General features: G+C 50.6%; 1 protein-coding gene across 25 annotated transcripts in view; it reads left to right on the top strand.

Moving 5' to 3' along the window:
• Positions 1-23,838, top strand: part of clasp1a (cytoplasmic linker associated protein 1a) — a 47,657-nt gene that overhangs the window by 21,910 nt on the left and 1,909 nt on the right. For 2 of the 25 annotated variants that reach the window (XM_078090636.1, XM_078090637.1), the window contains exons 9-42: positions 2,493-2,633; positions 2,768-2,841; positions 3,033-3,125; positions 3,209-3,354; positions 4,263-4,398; positions 4,478-4,548; positions 4,769-4,828; positions 5,265-5,342; positions 5,814-5,981; positions 6,450-6,496; positions 7,059-7,229; positions 7,883-7,906; positions 8,767-8,874; positions 9,882-10,046; positions 11,019-11,177; positions 11,891-11,953; positions 12,554-12,657; positions 13,003-13,026; positions 13,658-13,902; positions 14,336-14,399; positions 14,654-14,817; positions 15,053-15,131; positions 15,217-15,360; positions 16,654-16,749; positions 18,002-18,157; positions 18,261-18,367; positions 19,162-19,284; positions 19,537-19,684; positions 20,084-20,330; positions 20,795-20,851; positions 21,766-21,959; positions 22,096-22,224; positions 22,918-23,124; positions 23,446-23,562. In XM_078090636.1, coding sequence (XP_077946762.1) covers positions 2,493-2,633; positions 2,768-2,841; positions 3,033-3,125; positions 3,209-3,354; positions 4,263-4,398; positions 4,478-4,548; positions 4,769-4,828; positions 5,265-5,342; positions 5,814-5,981; positions 6,450-6,496; positions 7,059-7,229; positions 7,883-7,906; positions 8,767-8,874; positions 9,882-10,046; positions 11,019-11,177; positions 11,891-11,953; positions 12,554-12,657; positions 13,003-13,026; positions 13,658-13,902; positions 14,336-14,399; positions 14,654-14,817; positions 15,053-15,131; positions 15,217-15,360; positions 16,654-16,749; positions 18,002-18,157; positions 18,261-18,367; positions 19,162-19,284; positions 19,537-19,684; positions 20,084-20,330; positions 20,795-20,851; positions 21,766-21,959; positions 22,096-22,224; positions 22,918-23,124; positions 23,446-23,562 — 4,109 coding nt within the window. The remainder of the gene's footprint in view (positions 1-2,492; positions 2,634-2,767; positions 2,842-3,032; positions 3,126-3,208; positions 3,355-4,262; positions 4,399-4,477; positions 4,549-4,768; positions 4,829-5,264; positions 5,343-5,813; positions 5,982-6,449; positions 6,497-7,058; positions 7,230-7,882; positions 7,907-8,766; positions 8,875-9,881; positions 10,047-11,018; positions 11,178-11,890; positions 11,954-12,553; positions 12,658-13,002; positions 13,027-13,657; positions 13,903-14,335; positions 14,400-14,653; positions 14,818-15,052; positions 15,132-15,216; positions 15,361-16,653; positions 16,750-18,001; positions 18,158-18,260; positions 18,368-19,161; positions 19,285-19,536; positions 19,685-20,083; positions 20,331-20,794; positions 20,852-21,765; positions 21,960-22,095; positions 22,225-22,917; positions 23,125-23,445; positions 23,563-23,838) is intronic. The other 23 variants (XM_078090638.1, XM_078090639.1, XM_078090648.1 and 20 more) reach the window with 21 other exon arrangements.

Raw genomic sequence — 23,838 nt, 5'->3', positions numbered from 1 at the left:
TGCAACCATTATATCCTGTGTTAATACCAGTGGGGGAACCAACTACTGCATCCGCTCACACCTTCTGGTGTCGAGTAATAATGATGATGAACTTTAACCCTTGATTCTAAATGGATAGTAAAGGCTCACGATGTTGCTATTGAAGCATTCACCATTGACCACCTCAGCTGCATCACCTGTTATCGCTGAGATGGTTGTGGAGGATGCGGAGAGGTCCGCACACATGAGGCCTTGCCCATTGTGGGACGCGTGGTTACAGGGGGCATATGTAATGTACTTTGGAGGTAGATAGAACGTTCCCTTAGCAACACTTAGCCGTGGTGGTATGAAAGGTTCTGACGGTCCTCTGCTCCGTAAGAGCCTGCTGACCAAACATGGCCTCTGGCAATGAACCGGTCCTCCTCTTTTCCACAGCTGATGGTGGCGTCTGAGCGGGACAACCGGCCCGTTGTTCCCGGGGACACGATGTCTTTGTGCTCCGTCTGTCACACAGTAGATGGGAAACGTCCGAAGTCTGTGGGCCTCAGAGAAGCAGCCGCTGAAGCCGCTCGCTGAGGCTGTAGGAAGGGCTGTCATGATACCAAGTTTTTGTTGTGTGATTGTTGCACCAATATTTATTGCGATATGCGATATTAAGGTTTAACACGGGGCTTTGACCGCCGGCAGGGCAGGACTGACTTGTGTCCAGTGTAGTTTACATGGGATGATTCATACGTGTCACTGGTACGGGACATTCATGTGTGATAAAGAATCCTATTTCATTTAGAATCTCGTCCAAAATGACGTGTTTGCTCTGAACAGATCCCATAAAAAGCGTTAAATTCTGCGTTACTGAGCGCAGGTAGGAAGTCATGCACCGTTCAGCTGAGGCCACGTGACAACAACACAGTGAGACGTGGACTGATCACAGAGCAGAGAGGGCAAAGCCAAAAAAATACATGTTATTATAGAAAATAAATGCTAATTAATGCTGGTAATTAGATCATCAGCATCCACAGTGCACAGTCACATGTGCTGAGGAGCCGAGGGGCACGTTTGGTTTCATCAATGTTGTGGCCACGTCCCATTTCAGCCCCCCAGCAGCCTCTCAGGTGCCTCATTCCTTGTGATGATATCACACTGATCACCAGTCACCTGCCTCTCGTGTAACCATCCCAGGCCCCTGTGGAGGGCAAAGTCTCGGGGGTCAGAAGGGTCAGCGGAAGACAGCCTTCATGAGCCCCCCCCATCCCCCCTCCATCCCCCTCTGCCTCACCCTTTGAGTGAGGCAGTAAAGAAGGTTGTGAAGCTGCTGCTCTGAAGACAGACACCCCCTTATTATGTAAACCTGTCGTACCGCTGACTCCAATGCAGCTCCAGCAGCTCCGAGGACACAGGGCACCCCGACACCTAGTGCACGTGGGAGGTAGTGCATCCTCCATGCCTCAGATCCACCTGACCGGCTAGTGTGCGTGTGTGCGTGTGTTGTGCGTATTCCCTCTACACAAGCCAAAGCGTCAACTGAGGAACCTTTTATGATTTCGAAGCGTGAGGTAACAAAGCTCAGGTCCTGATATAAATGAGTGCCAGTAAACCCAGCAGGGCTCATTCCTGCAGAATTCTGTTATCCCTCCTCACCGGGCAGCCCCGGGCGCTCGTCCTCAAGGCGGCAGGGTCAAGGAGACTTCCTGGGACCTAAGAGCTGAATTCTCTGGCTTTAACCTCAATGCCAGCGTCTGTTCCACGCGTTGAATGGGTGTGCTAGCTGCTACATCACGTCTGCAGCGATGACCTCACTCTGGGATGCTAACACAGTAGTGCGGTTGGCTGTTTGTTGCATGAGGGCGGGCACAAGAAAAGCAGTGATCTCACAACAATAGACCCCTCCCCCTTTTCCCCCAGGACATGTCCCCACAGCATCGGGCAGACGCTGACAACTGCACCCAGACAGGAGGGCGTGAGCGGCGGGTAGTCTGCCGTAGTTTGCTTAGTCAGCGACCAGAGCGCACACACACACACACACACACACACACACACACACACACACATCCATCATGTGGACGGACGCCTGGTGAACAAGAGAGCGCGTCCCCCGCTGCAGCAGAGACATGCTGCGGAGGCTGATATGCGAGAGAATCTGCGCTCGTGAGAACGCTGCCTTCTGATGTCCTCCTGTCCCCGCTCTGACCCTCTGGACGATTGCGTCTCTTTTGTCCTCCGCCTGTCGCCTGTGTGTCCTTGGCCGATGGTGGTGTCTGTGATGAATGCCGTGTCACATGCCGCTGCCGCTTGCCGAGCTGCTTGTGCGTCTCGTGTCTCGGGGGGGGGGGGCTTCATGCATGGCTGCCAAAACAGATTAGGATGTCCGATGGATGGATCAGGGTCAGAGAGGATGCCGGTGCGTTTCATCTTGGACACCGAGCAGGAAGCAGCTCCCCCACGGAGCACCTTTAACAAAGGAAAATAGGCACGTCTGTCAAACGTTGTCCCTTTTTCTGCCTTTGTCATTGTAGATAAGAACTTTGAGGACGAGGACTCTGTGGACGGAGGCCGGTCCTCCTCCTCGACGTCCTCTAAAGCGCCCCCCAGTGGCAGGAGGCCGGTAGTGACCTCTGCTCGACGACCCAGCTCAGCCACCACGACCAAGGCCACAGGTGAGGGCGCGGCTCGGTCCAGTCCGATGCGCACAGCTGTAGCCCGTCTATCAACATTAGACATGTGTGTGTGCACACATTCCTCCGCCTACACCCTTCTGGGGACATGTCATAAAACCTTTTGGTCCCCACAGCTAAAGAAGCAGCGGCCGGAGCTGTTGATGAAGAGGATTTTATTAAAACCTTTGAAGACGTCCCCCCAGTGCAGGTACGCTGAGCTCCCAGTACTTTGGATTTCTTAGCTAGTGAGGAACCAGCACCACAGGGAAGATGATCATGATGGCCTTAAACCTTGACTCTACTTAATATTAACATGTTGTCATTAGCTCATGCTGCTGGTGGCAGTTTACAGAGCACCCACTTCCAAACATGATGATGATCACATCCCTCTGTGTCCAGATCTACTCCAACCGAGAGCTGGAGGACCAGCTGGGCAAGATCAGAGAAGTGCTGTCTGACGACAAACACGACTGGGAGCACCGCGTGGTCGCTGTGAGACACACACACACACACACACAAGGGATCAATCCCCCGATGCATGGCTGATATCCGCTGTCTCCTCTGTTCCCCTCCAGCTGAAGAAGGTGCGTTCTCTCCTGCTGGCCGGGGCGACTGAGTACGAGGGTTTCCCTCAGCAGCTGCGCCTCCTGGAGGCTCCCCTCAAGCTGTCGGCCAAAGACCTGCGCTCTCAGGTGGTCCGAGAGGCCTGCATCACTCTGGGGTGAGAGTACCACTTTAATCCTCTTTGACTAAACACCTAATGTTGTGACCAACTATGAGACACCTCAGACACCGGAGTGTGTCTGCTGTGTCGAGAATGCTTCTGTGCTGAAGTCCTCGGTTAGTTAGTGCGCCTGTGTGGATATACAGCATCTGTCGGTGCGTCACGTATCAGCCAACAGGGTTGTGATGCTGCCAGCAAGGCAATACTTGACATTTAAATCAGAGTAATTAACACAGCACAGCACCCGGTGTGATGTGCTTATAGCATCACTGTGAGAGAGCACATATAAGGAGGTAATGCAAGTAAAACAAAGCCGCATTTAAACTAATAGTAAAACATTCATACAATAATTGTATTGGCTTAGTTCTAACTGAAAGTAGTCCCGTGGCTTCAAAGAGAACCTCGTCGCTGGCGGATGGATGGGCCTGCCAGCGGACATTGGATGACTTTGTGACTGATGGGGCTGCTCCAGGAAGACGCTCATGTTTTCTTTCCACACACTTAAGCTAATGAACATGAGCCCTGCCGGGGTGTGAAACGAGCAGCGCGGTCTCCACCCACAAACATCCCTCACCCACATTTTAATAGAACCTCGACGAGGTGGAACAGAGCACGGACACATGGAAAGAGCAGCCGCTTGATGAATCGATGGCAGCTACGAGGATCCGATCGTCCATTTTTTGCCTTTCAATCCCGTCCAAACTTTCACCAGCCGGGGGAAGAACACATGGCCGACTTGTTCTTCAGTTCAGCCACTTAATATCTTTTCCATAAAGACATCTTCAAGATGGTACACAGGCTCTTTCTCTTGGGTGTTTCTGTGTCCCTGCTCGCTTCTCTCCGTTCTGTTGGCGCTTTGTCGTTTAACGCGGCGTCCTTTCCTTCCTTCCCCCTGCCGCTGTCAGGCATCTGTCATCCATACTGGGGAACAAGTTTGACCACGGAGCGGAGAGCATCATGCCCACCCTGCTCAACCTCGTGCCCAACAGTGCCAAAGTCATGGCCACGTCCGGAGTGGCCACCATCCGCCTCATCCTCAGGGTAAGGAGGCTCATCCCGCGCGCCACATCTCCAGCGCCGTCCTACTACTTTACTCTACTCTGTGATTTTCTCCCCGCAGCGCACTCACTACCCTCGGCTCATCCCCATCATCACCAGCAACTGCGCCTCCAAATCAGTGGCAGTCAGGCGGTAATCGGACCTCAATGCTTGAATGATGTTGCAGAATCGTAGCTCAAAATATATATTAAAATGTGTAAAATAACAATGTTTGAACATTTTAAAAAAACAATTTTAGCGTTCAAACCTGAAATCAAAGCGATGTTGTAAAGCCATAACATTGCTGTGGGTTCATTGTCTTTAGTTTGTGGTTTCTGTCCTTCGCTGAATAAGGGTTTCTTCCCGTTTCCAGACGCTGCTTTGAGTTCTTAGACCTCATGCTACTCGAGTGGCACACTAATACACTGGAAAGGTAAGACACACAAATATCCCAGACCACTGAAGCCCCTGGCAGGTGTGCACGCTGTGTGTGTGTGTGTTTATGCAGTGGAGCTGCAGTGATGTGATGCCGTTGGAGAAGACTAACATTAGTTGGCTGAGTGTCGGTTGGACGCCTCACTGATTAGTCCCATTAAATTGATGACTCCCGAGAGAGACGCCATCATCCTCCGGCGATAAGGTGGCTTTCCATCACCGTATCCATGACAACCACAGCAGAGACTTTAAAAAGCGCGCAAAGTCCCCTGTGGGTGGTCACACAGCCTGCGGAGCGCCGGAGGGCTGAGAGGGAGGAGAGAAGCAGGGCTTTGATTAGTTTGGGCTGCAGGAGACTTCACTTCCTGCTTTTATCCCGTTGGGGTCTCTTGGCTTGACCGCCTCCTCTTTGCCATGTTCCCCTACTACCCCAGACACGTGGCTGTTCTGACGGAGACCATCAAGAAAGGCATACACGATGCCGACTCCGAGGCCAGATCCATCGCAAGAAAGTAAGTGTCTCTGCAGCTCTGCGTCTCTTTAGTCTGTTGTTTGTGATGATGTGTATTCAGGGGTGAATCTCTATCGATCTCTTAAAATACAAACCATTGGAGAGCGATTAAGCGATTTGGACTTCCAGTTTCAAAGTCATGAGAACTCAATTATTACGCCGTCATGTTCAACTGTAACGTGTTACGTGTGGAAACTCTTTAAAAGGCTCTAGATGAGTAGATATTAAAGATGAATGATTATGTGTTTAACTTGCTCCCAGCAATGTTACGGTTTTCTTCATCAATAAAAAATCATTCAATTTGAAAAGGAAGTAAATGTTCATGATAAAAACTATTTGAGTTTATTGACTGTTAGAAATCACACAAACCAACGATGAACAACTCAAGTCAAATGAAAATATTTCGATGCCAATGGCGTGATCTCCAGGATATTGTGTTGTGATAACACGCACCTCTTGTGCTCACCCGTAGGTGCTATTGGGGTTTCCATGGTCACTACAGCCGGGAGGCGGAGCATCTGTTCCAGGCGCTGGAGTCCACCTATCAGAAGGCCCTCCAGTCTCACCTCAAGGGCTCTGACAGCATCGTGTCTCTGCCGCAGTCCGACCGCTCGTCCTCGTCCTCCCAGGAGAGTCTGAAGTAAGGGCCCCGCTTCTGTCCTCCCCCGTCCCCGTCCCTTCATTCCATCTTTACCGTCCTGCTTTAGTCGTTCAGAGGAAACATCTCCTCCCATCCTGCACACTCTCACGGATCAATTCCCAGTGTTCAGCTGTATAGATTCCCTTTGGAGCATGACGACCTCGTACTCAATCCAGCAGTGTCTCTGTCTGTGTCTCTGTCTGTCTCTGTGTGTTTCTAATATTTACGGGACATCTGATTACACGATCACATTCTGGGGACAAAATGGGGACACCTGACCATCTTTAGGGTTAGGCTGAGATTTATGTGATTTCGCCAAAAATAAGTGTGTGTGTGTGTGTGAGGCAGTGTTCAAAAGCTTTTCTACATTTTATATTGATTGCTCCTGTTCTTGTTGACTGTTTAGTGATGCTGGTTGTGTTGGAACGTGATACACATTTGGTCTAAAAGGAATCTTGTGTTTTTCAGCCGTCCGTTCTCTGTGAAGAGTGTCATTGGAGGGAGCATCACAAGGAGTAAGTATATTTAACTCTCTTTTCTCAGGAGCGACCTGTAGACTGAATAAAGTGAAGCAATAGATCAGAATCAGGAATTTGGCTCTTTGTGGCCCAAAAGTGTGTGTATATACGTATATATATATATATATATATATATACACACACACATATATGAATATAAACTACAACAAAGACAGGATGACCTTCCTGAGCTGGAGCAGGAAGTTCATCTCTGTGGAGAAACCTGAAGGTTTCCACAGCAGGAAACTGTTGTTGAGGATGGTGAGGGGGGCAGTATTGGGGGGGGGGGGTCCTCTCCTGAAGTCCACTGTCATCTCCACAGTTCTCAGCTTGTTAAGCTCCAGGTGGTTCTGACGCCCTGTGAGGACCAGCTGGTCGACCTCCCGTCTGTACGGAGACTCCTCCTCGTCCCCGATGAGTCCTCTGGGAACTTCGGGAGTTTGACAGTTGGGTCCTCGGGGTGGCTCCACCTCAGGCCTCACGCTCGATGCTGGAAGCTGTGTCCTGCCCTCACTGAGAGGGAACTGTGAGTGACTCTGTCCTCTCTGTGCGGATGCAGGTAAGCTGGTGAGCAGCAGGGCGGCGACCACGTCGGGTTCCCTCCAGCGCTCCCGCAGTGACGTCGATGTGAACGCCGCCTCCAGCGCCAAGTCCCGCGTGTCCACCGCTCCTGCCTCCTCGCCCTTCAGCTCTGCGGCCGCCCTCCCCCCCGGGTCCTACGCCTCCTTAGGTAATAAAAGCACCGGCTTGACGTCTGTCAGCAATAACCTCTCTGATGCAGCGTCTGTGCAGATGTTGTCATGTATAGTAACGTAGCAGTCCTGTTCTAGAGGCCCACTCATCATCATGAAGCATTGCAGCATTGCTCCTGTGGTCACTGGCTCTTAGCAGCCTGACTGGGGTTATTAACGACTGCTGAGCTCGTCATTAGTTCCGTCAGCAGGAACCTTCTAAATCCTACGTTGACACTTTTGACAAATTGATGTAATGAGGCATTTTAAGGACGTTTTCACAACATATTTAGCTGATGGGGGAAAAAAATGTCAACTTTCCACGTTTGGCCGTTTGACGCAAACTCGACGCGACAAACACGCTGTGCTACTGCGGACCGGCGCCGCTTCAGTCTCACCGCTCTGCGCATAGACTTTGTATGTAATCCTGTGGCGTGAAAGATTTGAAGGCCCATTCCCCACCAACACAAATGGACGGTGATCCTTTGGCCAAACTCTGTTCTTCATCCACGTAGCCCAATAATGGAGACTGATGATGATGATGATGATGATGCTCCCTCACTCACTCTTCCTGCTCCAATTGCTACTAATGTCTTCCTCTATACCTCTTCCTCCACTCGCTGCTGCACCGTCTTTCTTAAATGCACAAAAGATGGCACTCCGGGTAAAAGTGATGGTAAGACTTGTGTCTGTGCGTGTGTGTGTGTGTGTGTGTGTGTGCAACTTGCACAGCACACCAGAAAGTGTGAAGTGTGTTTTTTGTCAGCTGTTGCGGTCTACACGTTCACATCATCTGTGCCCCCCTCCCCCCCCTCACTCTCCCCATATGGCTGTCTGCATGGATTCCTCTTCCTACTGTTCCCCTAAATACTGTGTCCATCTACGCTGTTGCTCTCGCTGGCATCAGGTCCAGCCTGTAGGATAATCGAGTCGGTGGAGCAGGTCGTGTGTGCTCACTTCACAAATGGATTCAGTGTTTTCACAGCCGTCTCCAGCTCCTGTTTTCGGTCCAACAGGTTCGACTGTTTAGAAGCACACAACCTGTTCTTAGATATTATGTGACCGGTCAGTAGTGAAGCCACAGGAAAAAAAAAGAGTCCCTCACATTTTCTTTTCACCTGAACAGGTTTTGGCAGGGAAAAGTTACATTGCTGTTATGTCTTTCTTTTTGATAGAAATGTTCCCTAATGGAGGCTAATCCATCCATCCATCCTATAATTATTGAATTAGTCAGTGGGTTTTCAAGAGAAGCAGCAAAGGATCTCCAATGTTATTTTAAATGGACGTAAATCCCTTCAGTGGTGTACTCCTGTGGATCATGTCTCTGTTGGCACAGATCATCACTTGTGAACTAATGGGTCCAGGTTTGTGTCCCTCCCGTGTGACTTCAGCGGGGCTCCAGTCTCCTTCCTTCTGTGTCCCCAGACCTCGTCCTCTCCTGCGTCTCTGTCCAGGGTCGGGTTAAACACGTCTAAGTAACTCGAGCAGACTGAACATCCCGCTGCTTCTGTGCTTGGTCCCTCCCTTGTCATCCAGGTCGCGTTCGGACCAGGAGACAGAGCTCGGGCAGCGTGGGCGGAGCCAGCCCCTCAGTGGTGGACAGCAGGGGGCGGAGCCGAGCCAAAGTGGTCTCTCAGTCCCAGCGTATGTATATGCACCACACACACGGCTCTCATAGGGGGAAGTTGAATTGTAATCGTACACATTGCGCGTGTGTGTGTGTGTGTGTGTGTGTGTGTGTGTGTGTGTGTGTGTGTGTGTGTGTACCAATGCACCGTCATCTGCCGCTATGATCTTCGTCTGCGTCGCCTTAGAGATCATACCAGATGTTTTGCTGCATCTCCTGTGTGTGTGTGTGTGTGTGTGTGTGTGTGTGATGTTTGTCATGTGCTACAGCAACCCGATAAACACTCCCACTCACTCACAAAACGGTGTGTATTTGTGGGCCTACATGCACAGTTTCATGCACGTAGGCCTCTACGCAGGCGGCGCGTTCACAGCCGCTCAGTGGGCATGCTGGGTAAACGTAGTGTCCATGTCTCATTTTGACTGTTCTCCACCCTGTCCTGCCTCTTGCTTCCATCACCCAGGATCCAGATCAGCCAATCCCATCAATGGTAAGGCCTCAGCTTCATCCAATCACAAGCGAGACGCCTCACCATGCGTTAGCACGCCGCCTCTGTTCCTTTGGCCTTTACCTTGTTCCACAGCGTACAGCAGCAGCGGCCTCCTCCGCTCACCACGCTCACGTCTCTCCTGATTGCTTTCCCACAGGAAGTGTGTGTTGTGTAGTCCTTCCGGCCTTCATGTTCACCGTTGTGTGCTCCCCCCGTGGTGACTGTTAATGTGTTCACGCGGCGCGCCAGCTGTTTCTGTATTTGCTTATTCAGGCTATTTTTTTCTGTTTGCCTCCAACTTCCCTGTTGTGAAAATAGTATAAATTCACAAATACCAAATCCATGACATGAGTTTACACTCCACACTGAGATAAAGACTTTATAAGATGTCACGTTGCTGCACCGCGTAGGTCTGTTGACACAGCTTGTGTTTAAAGATCTGACCCAGCATGCCCCTAAAGGTTGGACCACCCCCCCCCCCCCCTCCAGGGTCACTCCCGAAGCGCCTAACCACACGCTCCTCTCTCCTGGCAGCCGGCAGCCGCTCCAGCTCCCCGGGCAAGCTGCTCGGCCACGGCAGCTACGGCCGGATCCCTCGAGCCACGCTGTCGGCCTCCACCACGCCAGCCGAGAAGCGCACCAGGATCCCTCGCAGCCAGGGCTGCAGCCGCGAGACCAGCCCCAGCCGGCTGGGTCTCGGTAAGGACAGCGCTCCGCAGCCGAGTCCCTCTCTGGGCAGGAGTCCAGTACTGGGACCCGCTCCTTTGGTTCGCCATCAATAACACACGTGGTCCCGGTCTTCAGTCCTCCTCACAGCTCTGGTCTGATGTGTGAGTGCTGTGGGCGTTGTAGTGGTTCCCATAGAAACAACTGGGCCCAGTCGCAGAGAACATGTTTACTTGATACTGAGATGTAAACCACAGATGAATCGTTACTATTTGGTCCCGAGGGTCGAGGGTCTTCTTTAAGGAGAACGTTATGTGGGAAGTGTTGAGGGGAGCTGCAAGGACTGTCCAGGCAGTGTTTTATTACGGCCTCTGGAGGTGGAGCTCCAGGACCAGCAGAAGGCAGCTTTCTGGGTCACTTTAGCAGCGGCTACACGTCCACAGGAGGAGACTTGTCCCGCTTCCTTGGACTCTTTGAAAAGGTTGTTTCAATAAGAGGAAATCGTATGATTTGCTACAGGCTCTTCTTTGGTTTTGCTTTCACTGAGAGGACGATGCTGATCCTGACTTCTGTCTTTTTAATCTCTTAATATCTAACTTGTGTCCCATCTAACCTTTACTAGCAGTGTGCTGCTTGACCAACTCACTCGCCCAGCATCCTGCCGCTGCTTCTGTCCATGTTGGTCTTTACATATCATGTCAGCAGTCTCGGGGCCACCGGACGCCAACGGCATCACATTTATTTTACTGTGTTACATGTGATAGTCATGAGATTACATTCCTTCCTACATTTTGATTGATTGATGATCCGGGCTGTCGCGTTGTCCCTCTGGCCCAAATGTCACCAAAAGCAACGCTCTTAAGAGTCCATGCAGGATTCCTGCTTTCATTCTTCCTTCTGTCTCCCCCCCCCCCCCCCTGTCCCTGTCCGGTTCCTCATCCCTGACCCCCGAATGCCCGCTGACATCCCCCCCCCCCCCCCCCCCCTAACGTGTTGTCCTGACAGCCAGCCTGTGTGGTAAAGCTCTTCTTCCTGCTGCTCTTCCCTACCGCACGCTAGCCCGGAGCCGCATCCCCCGGCCCAGCATGAGTCAGGGGTGCAGTCGCGACACCAGTCGCGAGAGCAGCCGCGACACCAGCCCCGCTCGGGGCTTCGCTCCTCTGGGTGAGTACCGCCCGGTAACACATGCTAACACCTGTTAGGCGCCGTCCCACCTCTGCCTGTCTTCCTCTTTGCTCGCGCTGGTTTTTGTGGCCTTAGCGTCTGTTTTAAGTGCGCGTGGGACCGAACGCAAAGTGTCCGTTTACGTTTGGGGGAGACGGAAGAAGTAACTGCAGTGTGTGTTCACCGCTGATGTCACCGAGTGCAGCAGCTGCTACTGACGCTGTGCTGTTGCATCCTGGGAAGTGGTGTGCAGCTGAATTATCGAGGAACCCATTAAGCAGGAGGGGAGTTATGCCATCGCGGTGCATTTCAGTGCTGTGAGCTGCTCCGTCCCCCATGAGTGTCACTCGCTCCGACACGTTCCCCTTTCTACTTGACCCTTTGCCTGCTCCTTGTCTCTGGATTTCTTCTCTTCATGTGGGCAAAGTGTGGAATAAAATGTGGTTACAGGTCATTAATAATGCCCCCCCCCCCCCTAATCTGTACTGCATATCCAAATGCAGTGCTCACAATGTACATTTTATCCATCAAGTAACACTTCCTCATCATCGTACTTCCTCACAGGGCTTCCTGAGAAAAGCCACAGTGCGCCACATTCCTTTCCCATATTGAATCAGTGTGTAAATACCCCCCCCGTCTTACCTTAGAGGTTGCTGTTAACCTGTGTGTGTGTGTGTGTGTCACTAACCCCGTGGTCCGGATGTCGCCCGCAGCCTCCCGACGTACCTCCCGTTCAACCAGTGCTCTCTCCACAGCCGACCCCCACGGCCAGTCAGGTGACCTGCATGCTCAGATGGCCCAACCCCCCTCCCCCTTCCACCCCACCCCACCCTCGCCACGTCCTCATTTTAGAGGCACAATGCCTGCGGTAGCAGCATGCGCCTGTGGCTGCTTTAGGTGGGGCAGCGTCCGTGGTTGGATGGACGGGTCGTATCTGTTGAGCATGTAAAGGGAGCCGTTGGTTTCATTTGCTTGTCCCTTAATCACCTTTTCATTTTCGCTCTCCGCCTTTAGTGAGCTAGCATAGCCTAGCTTTACCTGTTCCTTTGCCATCATCGGAGCTCTGTGAGTTGTCAATTTCTTCCCATATGAGCTCATTGCTGTGGTGTCCTTTCTTCGGTGCGTTATTGGTGCTTTACCTCCCTCATGTTCCACGTATGCCTGTTTTATCTTTGGTCATCCTCTATTCCCTCGGGGATCTGTTCAGCTCATCCAGTCATGGCTTCTCTACTTAAACAGTAACTTTATCTCTGTGGTTAATAAGTTCTAAAAAAGAAACCGGTGGTTTCTATCCGGTAAGTTCCAGCGCCCCCCTTGACTTTAGCACAAGTCTTACCTCCTTCTTTTACCCTTGTTGTGTTCCCACTGCTGTGTAGATCGATACGGTTTGATCCACCAAGCAAGGATCTCGGCTTCGGTCAACGCCATGAGGGTCCTGAACACGGGCACAGAGGTGGAGGCAGCAGTTGCTGATGCTCTGGTGAGCTACGTGGAATCTTCTCCTTCTGGAAATGAATATTTGAATTATTCTGCTGTTGACTTGCAGTATTTTTTAAACAAGCACAGCATTAATTTACTTCACACACAGTTGTAGGCGAGGATATTAAGCGATATTAAGCGAGCCTTAAGAAGGCTGCTGAAATGCTCTGAGGTGATTTTATTCACATTATATGTCATTTAGTGTAAAATAGCCATGTAAAGCTGCCATAGTGTCTTAATTGAGAATATTTGGTGAATTGTGTACTTGTTTCCCTCAGAAGGACTGCACTTGTTGTTGTTTTCCCCTCACTCATCTTTCCTACTTGGTTGTGTGTTGCTCTTTCAGCTGTTAGGAGACTCCAGGAATAAGGTAGTTGGTCATTTCTCACACCGTCGTACATCCATGCCTCATTGTTTCTGACATTGTTCATCTCGTGCACTATATTTGTTGTCAAATGGCATTACATATATATCACTGATAACATATATATTATCAGCCTTTTTAACAGGTTGAACCATTTCACATAAAAAGACAGTTACATAATATACAAAAAAAAAACAGTATTGAAAAAGAACGTCTATTTGTTAGTTAAAACTAAGCTCACGTATGTAACGACGGTTCTGTGAATCCTGGATGACGGTAGAACAAGAGGGTTAGTTAGTTAAAACATTTTAGTCCATTTCAAATGGAAAAATAATCTCATAAACAATTATGAGTTTTTCTTTTTCATCTAAGACGACACAAGTGAAATGTTGTTGCTATTAATTGACACTTATCAAAATCCCCCTGGCCTCATGTAAACAGAAAGTCGTGTCAGTCCTTGATACAAACAACAGCAGTATGATGTAAACTGCCGTTTGAAGAGTTTGCAAAAGGAATAAATAAACGCCGCTGCCTCCATTGGGTCCAGTGTTTTTATTTTGTGGCTGATTTTATTTGCCGAAGCACCGTCTCTGCAGCCTGGTTAACACGTGGGGTCGCGTCCTCCTCCCTCCCACAGAGGAAGCCGTTGAGGCGGCGGTACGAGTCGCCCGGCATGTACTCTGACGACGACGCCAACAGCGACGCCTCCAGCGCCTGCTCAGAGCGCTCGTACGGCTCCAGGAACGGAGGCATCCCCCATTACCTGCGGCAGACGGAGGACGTGGCGGAGGTCCTCAACCACTGCGCCAGCTCCAACTGGTCCGAGCGGAAGGAGGGCCTGCTGGGCCTGCAGAATCTCTTCAAGAGCCAAAGGATACTGAGGTGGGAGCCGTCTCCAGCTCACTGTAAACGCGTGTCTTCTGCTAAGTAGTAAAGGGCGCTTCTCTCAGAGGCCAAAGTTAAGAGCCTCTGGCCGTTCAGGCGTCACCTCCTTCCGTCCCACATGACATGAACGTGCCGTGTGGATCCGCCCAGCTCAGATGATTGGCAGTGGTTTAGCCAATCAGATGGCAGTAGAAAATGTGCATTCACATGCAGAGAGGAGGGACAGTCGCAGCGACAGTATGATGTTATTTAGAATGTCTTGCAGTGAACATGTATGTACGTTAACACTGTGTGTGGTGAAGCGTCTGAACGTAGCCGGTGATGCAGACACGCATCTTGTAACCGTCTCGGTTGTCAACGAGAAGCTTTTGCATGATTGTGCCGACGCTGTCCTACTTTACTCCCCCTGGTGCCGTTTTGTTCCCTGCAGCCGAGTGGAGCTGAAGAGACTTTGTGAGATCTTCACCAGGATGTTTGCAGATCCACACAGCAAGGTAGAGACGATGACCTGTACTAATCCAAGCATGACCTGCGTGTAAAGGCATGGCATCCTAAATGCAGCAATGCTCGGTGGAGCTTTGACTTCCCTGAACCTAATGCTGTGTCTCATGTTGCATGGTCCGCCCTGCTGTGGATCTAACAACAGAGAGTAAGTGTGTGTTTCTACCCATCGAACTACTACCAGCAGTGAAACGTTTGACTGGTACTGATACAGTTGTGTAATACGCATGTTTGGAACGGTCCTCAGGTGTTCAGCATGTTCCTGGAGACTCTGGTGGACTTTGTCACAGTACACAGGGAAGACCTGCAGGACTGGCTCTTTGTGCTGCTCACTCAGCTGCTGAAGAAGATGGGGGCCGATCTGCTGGGCTCAGTGCAGGCCAAAGTCCAGAAGGCTCTGGATATCACCAGGTCTGAAACTGAATACGATCTGACAGATCTTCTGTGTCTCTCCGTGTCTCGCTTTGTAGGAAGTAAACGAATCATTTGAAACTCTCACCACCAAATCGTATTTCTATAAAGATGAAAACGGTGATCATTTGTGGTTTGATTGGCGGATACGGGATTGAGATGTGTTTGAAGTGTGTGGCCTCATCATCATCAACAAAGTGAACTCTCTCTCTCTCTCTCTCTCTCTCTCTCTCAGGGAGTCCTTCCCTTTTGACCAACAGTTCAACATTCTGATGAGGTTCATCGTGGATCAGACTCAGACCCCCAACCTGAAGGTGCAGCCAGAGAGACTGATTGTGATCATCAGATGATGCCCCCGGATTGTTCGTGTGGTTGATATACGACATTGTGTGTCTCCAGGTGAAGGTGGCCATCCTGAAGTACATTGAGTTGCTGGCTCGGCACATGGACCCCACGGACTTTGTGAACTCCAGCGAGACGCGCCTGGCTGTATCTCGCATCATCACCTGGACCACTGAGCCCAAAAGCTCCGACGTCAGGAAGGTGGGCCGTGATTGGTTGGTCCTGTTATTCAGCACTGACAATGGAAATGCACAATAATGCTTGGCTCGGTCTTTATTCCCTTTTCTTTTAATTGATTCATGTATTGTTATTACATTAAGCATATGTTCATGTTTCTAACTTTATTCTTTTTAATCTTTATCATCACAATTCTCAACCGAGGACATGTGAGACCCACAATGCATGAAAAGACGATGCATTGCAGTCACTTTTATGATGTCAGTCATCTTCTATAGCGCTCACCCTCAGAGGGTCGGTCCCAGCTAACACCGGGTAGGAGGCGGGCTACAGCCTGGACTGGTAGCAGGCCGGACACAGACACACGCACTCAGTCGCACACCTGCGGGCGATGTAGCGTCCCCATGAACCTCACCCGGACTGTGGGAGGAAGGAACCACGCCGACTCCGCACAGAACAGCTGGCGGGTTACACCACGCGGTGTGAAATGACAGGCGACGCGCTGATTGATCGATCATCCAAAAGGACGCGACGGGAGGAAACATGTGGCGCCTGTTTGTCTTTCCGCTCGTGGTCCCCTTGTCTGCGCGTCAGACGTTCCCCCCGTCTGCTTGTCGTTCCACTGCTGTTCTTCCGAATACAATCCTCGCCTGGTATTCAGAGCTGGTGAATGTACCATGTGGGAGAGATCAGTTGTGTCGGCACCCAACACACATATCTGTTATCTGCTATTTTTTTGCTGTTCCATTTTCTGGAATCTAAATAGTTTTCATATTTAAAGCGTGTGGGTTTTTCTTATTTTTTACTACTTTTTTTCTACCTGTGAACAATTAAAAAAATCCTTTAAATTGGGATTTCAAAAGTAACGTTATGTGGGTGGTAAAAGGAACGTTGAAAATAATAACAGCTGGGGGAGAAGTTTTGGCGATCATGTTATTATTTTGTGGGGATAATTTTGATTGTTTGTTGTTGTAATACTCGTCCCGTCCACAAGAGGCTGAAGTGCACCTCTAACCACCTGACGGGTGAAATTGCTTTTCTCTGTGCATTTCAGACACAGGTCACAAGGTGCAAGTTGTGTCACTCAAACTCACCTGGAGAAACACAAACCTTTAGACCGTGGATCACTAAAACAGTCAACATATATTACAAAATAACCCCTGAGGAATGAAACAATTATTAGTCAGATTTCTCTTCTGTGCTTGGCTGCTAGAGCGAATAGAGCCTTTCATTAGCTGTGGGCAGGTTGTCGTGGGCTCAGTGTTGGTGGGGGTCCCGTGTCGTGCTGTAACGCCCCCTTCTGCCACTGTGCCCCAGACCCTTCATAGCTGGGTGAGCGAGGAGCTAGCAGGCAGGTCCAGCGCGGCGGCCTCACTGCCCGTCGAGGGCAACCAGGAAGAAAGGTGTAAGCAGGTAGAGCCCCCTCCAACAGCCAATCACAACAGCGCACGCAGCACGCCCCGCCCCGCCCGGCGCCTAACCAACGCCTCCGACAGCAAAGGCTCCGGCGGGGCATCTGTCACTCACGCCTCCCGTTTACGCTGCTGCTGCGTTGGCCGTAGTGCCTTGCACAATGATCACTCGGCACCGGATAAAGCACTCTATCCGCGGCGGGAAATGCTTGTTTCTTCGTCTAAGTGGCATCTTAACTTTATTGCTCTTTGTTACCACTGTGTGACTAACACGTCTCGTTCTGTCAAACTGTGTTCCAACTGCATGTTGTTAACGTTTGATTCTTGTAGATGAGGCGTTAAAAAGGCTTATTATTTTAATCTTATATGATATCTGCAATATATATGGTGCTTTTATATCGACCATTGGAGGGGAAAAAACGATTTAAGGAGCCGGTGGCAGAGGATAATATTTCAAGGGAAAAAATAATTTTCAAGATTAGTCTTAAATTTGCATGATTTTTTAATCTTTTAATTAAGTGCTTTAATGCTGCCACTTTTTCTGTGGATATTATCCCTGAGCTTTTTAATTCTTATTTTCTAACCTACACAGCCCTAACAAAGCACAAAAGAAAGGAAACATAGTGTCACCTGTTTCATCCCACTTGAGTTTGCCGGCCTGATGAGCATCATCCTCCATATTTACTTGACCTGAAGCATTTCAGCAAGGGAAAAATACAGGAAGCATCTTTTAGTGTTTTCTGACACTAACCTGTAAATACAGATGTAGGAAACACAAAATAAAACCACAGGGTTGGGAAACCATCGCCATGGTCACAAAAATGAGATTGCCATCCCTCAAATATCCAAATGTGTTAAACGTTCTGCTTCCCCAGTGACCACAGCAAACTGGTATTTTCCACAGCGCCCTTTGAGTTTGAGCCTCACTCACTTGCATGTTGTAACATTACGTCTGAATAGTTTCATACCTTCTAGCTTTACACTGAATGCAGCTTTGAACTCGCACCTTTTGAAATGTTTCCTTCAACAGGCTAATGCACTTGTGAGGAGCTTCCATGGTTTCATAAATGTTTTGTACCCGTTATTAAAACAAACCGTCAAATACATCCTTCTAAACTGTTCCTTTCTAAAATCCTTTTAATGATGTTCCAGCTGAGAAATTGGCTACTGGCTAATCTACCTAACCAAAGAAAGCACGTGAACCCCGGCGCTGTGGTCCTCCACCCTAACCCGTAGTGTCCCACTGCCTGCAGGCCGCCCAGGTGGTGCTCATCTCTTTGTTCGAGCTCAACACCCCGGAGTTCACCATGCTGCTGGGAGCCCTCCCCAAAACCTTCCAGGACGGGGCCACCAAGCTGCTGCACAACCACCTCAAGAACTCCAGCAACACCAGCGGCGGCGGCGGCGTGGTAAGAAGCCCAGCAAGGCGTAGTAGTGGCCGGTGGACCAGTCGAGCCATCAGGCGGCAGGTTTGCCACGTTAAGATTCCCTCAGCGTTTCCTTGTCTTCCAGGGGTCTCCTGGCAACACCATTGGCCGGACGGCAACGCGCCACGCCCCCAGCAGAACCAGCCCGCTCACCTCTCCGACAAACTGTTCCCACGGAGGACTGTCTCCAAGGTAGCGAACCATCCGTCCGTCACTAACACCACCCGACCTCATCAGACTTCACCCCCGCTCTCGGTATCCGGAATTGGGGCGTTGCGACGCGCTAGTCAATCATGATTCCTGCTGCGCCGTTACGCCGTGGTGGCAATAACTAACCATGACATCCTTATGAATACTTGTTGCGTGTTCTGGTGCACAGAAGAAGATTCATGTCTCAGAGACGTGTGTGATTCTTCCCCCCCGCTGACATGCAGAGGGCAGGACTCACCCAGTGGGTGCTGCTGCCGTCCTGATCTCTCACTGGTCGAGCTTAGCGTTACTGTGTGATTGGCTCAGAGAGGTCCGAGCCAAACCTCGCCCCTCCCCCACAGATCAAACCGCCTCCCACCCTCCGGGCTGCTGACACATGATGCCGTTGCTTGGATACCATTGTTGCTGTAAAACATCTGATAAGTCGTCTCTTTGATGTCCGGCTTTATGCTTGTTAAGATAGAAACACTGGCTCTTTGTCTTTAACCTGCGAACCGGATCATGCAACCAATCTGAGAGTTAACTCTAAAAGCCCCCTCTCCCCCCCCCCCCCCCCCCCCGTTTCTTTTCTTTCAACTATGTGAAGCTGACTTTCTGCTACTTTCCAGTTCTCTCCTTTTAACACAACAACCTCTCAGCTCAGCCGAGTCTCTTTTTGTCTCTTCTCTTCCTGCACACTTGTTTCTTCCCTTTTCTCCTCCTCCCTTCTCTTGTCTGCCCCCCCCCCCCCCCCCCTCGCTCCGTCTGCCTCCCTGCCGGCTGCGCTGTGGCAACAGTCGGTTATGGGGTTGGGGTGTTGACGGACTCTCAAAGCATCCCCCTGCCCCCCCTCCTCCTCCTCCTCACTCCACCCCTGCTGCCCCCTCCCTAAGGGTCCTCCGCAGAGCATATTCACCCAGGTAACCAGGGGCTGAACCACACAGGCGCTTATTGCCCCCCCCCCACCCCCCCCATCCTTCTCCTTCTCTCACTCCTCGTATGCCAATGACTCACTCAATGCTTATGTTCGAATCAAATGAAAATATAATCCATTCTGGAATGTTAATGCAGTGCAACAAACAACACAACAAAGGCCTATTGACACTCGGCGCGCTTTGCTTCATTATCAGATGTTCATATGAGCCCTGTGTGTGTGTTTGTGTGTCCGGTAGCATGACGGAGTACGACACGGAGAACATGAACTCGGAGGAGATCTACAGCTCTCTGCGCGGCGTCACCGAGGCCATCCAGAGCTTCAGCTACCGCAGCCAGGAGGACCTGAACGAGCCGGGCCGCCAGGAGGGCAAGAGGGACGACGGCGTGAGTCCTCGTGTGCTGCTCCCGGTGCATTCAACGCTAGATGTTGTTTATCTGGGGCTTCTTCCAAGTTCACTAATCTCTGAGGAGAAAACATGGCACATAAAACACAAACCAGGGTTTGAAACTCTCGCTTCAATAATTTATATTATTATTATCCTTTTCCTGTAGGCCACATGTAAGCTGTTTCCTGCCAACGAATTGGGATTTTTTGTATATTATTGGCGTTTCTGCAGATAACCGAGGGAACACGGGGGGGAATTCTCTAACTGAGACGGCTGAAGCTTCCCAATCTTTGCCCGGCGAGCAGGAATCGGGCCTGAGCGCCAATGAAGAGATCGTGAAAGCTGCAGGCGATCCCAAAGTCCAACAAATGACCCGAATCCTTCCTCTGTGCCACAGGCGGGAAGAGAGGGCGTGGCCTCCTCCCTGGGCTCCGACGCCCGCCTCGGCGTGGACGCTGTGGACGGGGGCCGCACCGCCCTGGACAACAAGACCTCGCTGCTCAACACGCCGTCGGCCCGCTCCTTCTCGGGGCCGCGGGGCAGGGAGTTCGCTCCCTACGGCCACGGAGACGCCATCTGCCCGTACGACAAGAGCGCCATGAAGGAGGCGGTGTTCGACGACGACGTGGAGCAGTTCAGAGACGGTGAGCTCATGTCATGTGGAGTGCACGTGTGCACGTATACTTGCTGTGCTTTAGGCATCCTTGTGCACTGTGCATATACAAGCAAACACACAAAATACACTGTTTATATTTGGGACCACAGAGGTGAGAAGACGAGTCGGGTCCAATCAGTGCATCCGTGAGAAAAAAGTCCTAGAAGCACGAGCCGGCAGCTCTGACCCTTCCTCCCCCCTATCATCCTGCCAACCTGCCCCCCCCTCCCCCCCCCCCCCCCCCTCCCGCTCAGTGTGGTGTTTCATGTCTGACAGAGTGATGCAGAGACCCGACACAGGCCACACATTCGTGATTATTATGTCAGCTTTGGCTCGTCTGTTGTCGTCGTCATCACATCCTTTGCTCTGCACCTAACCCCCCCCCCCCCCCCTCTGTCCCTCACCTCCCTGCCTCCACCCTCATCCCTCCTTCACCCTCCTCTTCTTCTCCAGGCCGACGTCAGGAAAGTGGTGAAAACAAGATGACGCTCCCCAAGGTCTTTGCTCCCGGTAAACATGACAGACTCGATGACTGATTTACTGACTGCATCTCCACTCCCCTCCAAAAGAAGCAATCAATACTCGCGGTCGCGGTGAACGTAACCAAAGCGTATTGGTGATCACCCGAGGGGGGAGAGGGGAGGGGGCAGACACGTCCACCGGGACGGCCAAGGGCTCCGGCGGATTTCGCTCATGGCTTTGGCGTCCTCTGTGACAGACTGAATGTTTGGAACTCTAAAGAAGAATAAAGCGGCCCAACGCACACAGCTCTCAGACTAGTTTATGGTTGTGCGTCGTACGCCAGAGCCCCCTGCGTGTCCCTTGCGTGCCTTTTTACCCCTTCTTGCGTGTGTCGACCAATTTTTCTAGACTAGCAGCCCGCAAGGCTGTGATTGGTCCGCTAACTCCATCCTTTCTGGAGTCTCACATTTCTGTTTTCATAGCACAATACGGCCATTTTTAAAAGGAACATTTTCGAAGAGAGAATACATCAGATTGAAGAGCTTTTAGTTGGAAGAAATACGGAAATATGACCACTTATGCAACCCGTCACTGGCGGCTTCCACGACTTCCACGCACAAACACGTCCATCTCTAGGTCGTTTTCAACAAAAACCGTTTCCCCACCTGGTGTTCTGACGCTGAATTGCTCTGCAACACGCCCCATGAATTAAAACGAGTCAATCAACGCAACTGCGTGAAAAGCCGCAGTCTGCAGTTGCAGAAGTATGCCGGCGCCTTACTAAACAACGTGTCCTCCGCGGTACTTGATATCAGCTTAATCACCACGGGTCTGACAGCCACGTTCACAGTGAAATGAACAACATCACATATTAGAATTAGGGCTCAAGCCAGATCTCAGGATCTATAACTTCTACGCTCACCGTATCATGTAATGTATCACTCTCATCCTGTCTTGGGTAGCGATCGGTCACGACCACTCGGACCTGGTGGCCGACCTGCTCAAGGAACTGTCCAATCACAACGAGCGATCCGAGGAGCGGAAAGGCGCCCTGGTGGAGCTGCTGAAGATCACGCGGGAGGACAGCCTGGCCGTGTGGGACGAACACTTCAAAACCATCCTGCTGCTCCTGCTGGAGACGCTGGGGGACAAAGACGTACGGTGTTTCATGGCTCTGTGCTGGTTATCATACAGTTCAACAGTGAGAGCATAATGTCTAGAATGTTAGAGAAGGTGCAGATGTTTGAGTATTTCTGCTCCTAAGTGACTGGCCATGCCCGTGTGTCCCCCAGCACACCGTCCGAGCGCTGGCCCTGCGTCTGCTGAAGGAGATCCTGAGGAACCAGCCGGCCCGCTTCAAAAACTATGCTGAGTTGACCATCATGAAGACCCTGGAGGCTCACAAAGACTCTCACAAAGAGGTACCATCGAAGGGGAAAACACACCACACCGCAGTACTTTCTCTTTGGGGCCTCTGAGCAAGCTGAAAGATGCATATCACGTGCATTTATACATCCAGCGGATACATGTGTTTGTGTCAACCTCACTAGGGCTGCAACTAACGATTATTTGGATAATCGATTAATCGCTCGATTATTTTTTCGATTAATCGATTAATTGGATTAAAAACAGCATTAAAAAGCTTTAATTTCCAACCCTTAATTCTAAACCAGAACTTCACATTGCAAAAATACTTCAGAAAGTACAGGGCGCTCATTGAACATAATAATAATTTATAAAAAATAAAGAACGATATCAATCCGAATATTTACAGGATTTGTTTTAACATCAGAACTTGAAATGAAAATGAAATTTGTTGCCAACACTTTTAATAATTTTTATTGATTTCATGGATTTGTTGTTGCAGCCCTAAACCTCGCGTGTCCTCGTCTCTCCTTCAGGGATCTGTTTCAGTTCCCAGCGATTCCTGAGATAGTGAATCTAGTGGTGATAACTGTCTGTGTGTATGTATATATACCTATGTAGATATGCGCTGTGGTATTTTAGCCCACTTATTGGCCCCTTGAATCAGAACCAGAAGCATTGAGCGAGCTGACGATGCAACGCGCTGATGAATTATGCTCTTAACATGCAGGCGGTCATGTGCTTCTTAGGTGGTGCGTGCGGCCGAGGAGGCGGCCTCCACCCTGGCCGGCTCCATCCACCCGGAGCAGTGCATCAAGGTGCTGTGTCCCATCGTGCAGACAGCCGACTACCCCATCAACCTGGCCGCCATCAAGATGCAAACCAAAGTGATTGAACGCATCGCCAAGGACTCCTTATTGCAGCTGCTGCCCGACATCATCCCCGGACTCCTGCAGGTCTGATCCTACTACATTCAATTCTAGTGAATGCCGTTGTTTTTAGGCTGAGCTCATTGTTGTTTGCTGTTAGATGCTTGTCCTAATTCACCAGGAGTGAATAACACGGGAGTCCTTTAAGGACACGCCGAGCAGAAACACCTCGTCAGCTCCAAAAGGGCTTATTTGGACAATGTTCATATTTGGACACTGGGAATCATTTGCCTTATTTGTCCCTGGAAATGTTTGCGTGTACTCTGCACTCCTCCCGCGTCCCTGCTGAGCTGCGCTCCGTTGTGTGTGTGTGTGTGTGTGTGTGTGTGTTGCCTGGTTTCTCTGCAGGGCTATGACAACACAGAGAGCAGCGTTCGCAAGGCCAGCGTGTTCTGTCTGGTGGCGATCTACTCTGTGATTGGCGAGGATCTCAAACCCCACCTGGCACTGCTCACGGGCAGCAAGGTAATGTTCACGCAGAATGTTATGGATATCTCTAAATGTGTCCTTGGGTTATGTAAGGGTCGGGCTGGGACAGCTGCGTATCTGAAAGCAGCTCTTTTACACACTGTGTGGAAGCATCGTCACCAACGGCAGCTTCATATTCACGTTGAGTAGCTCAGGAGTATAAACCGTCACAGGCGGATCTGGATGGATATCACATGGAACGTTTGTTTGGATTGAATGATGAAGATTAAGTTGCGTGTTTCAGTCCTGGAGCACTTTGAAAGGCAATGGGGG

This window comes from Gasterosteus aculeatus, chromosome 16, assembly GCF_964276395.1.
Source record: "Gasterosteus aculeatus chromosome 16, fGasAcu3.hap1.1, whole genome shotgun sequence".
Lineage (NCBI taxonomy): Eukaryota > Metazoa > Chordata > Actinopteri > Perciformes > Gasterosteidae > Gasterosteus > Gasterosteus aculeatus.
The sequence above is the reverse complement of the archived record's forward strand: the minus strand, read 5'-3'. Positions and strand labels throughout refer to the sequence as shown.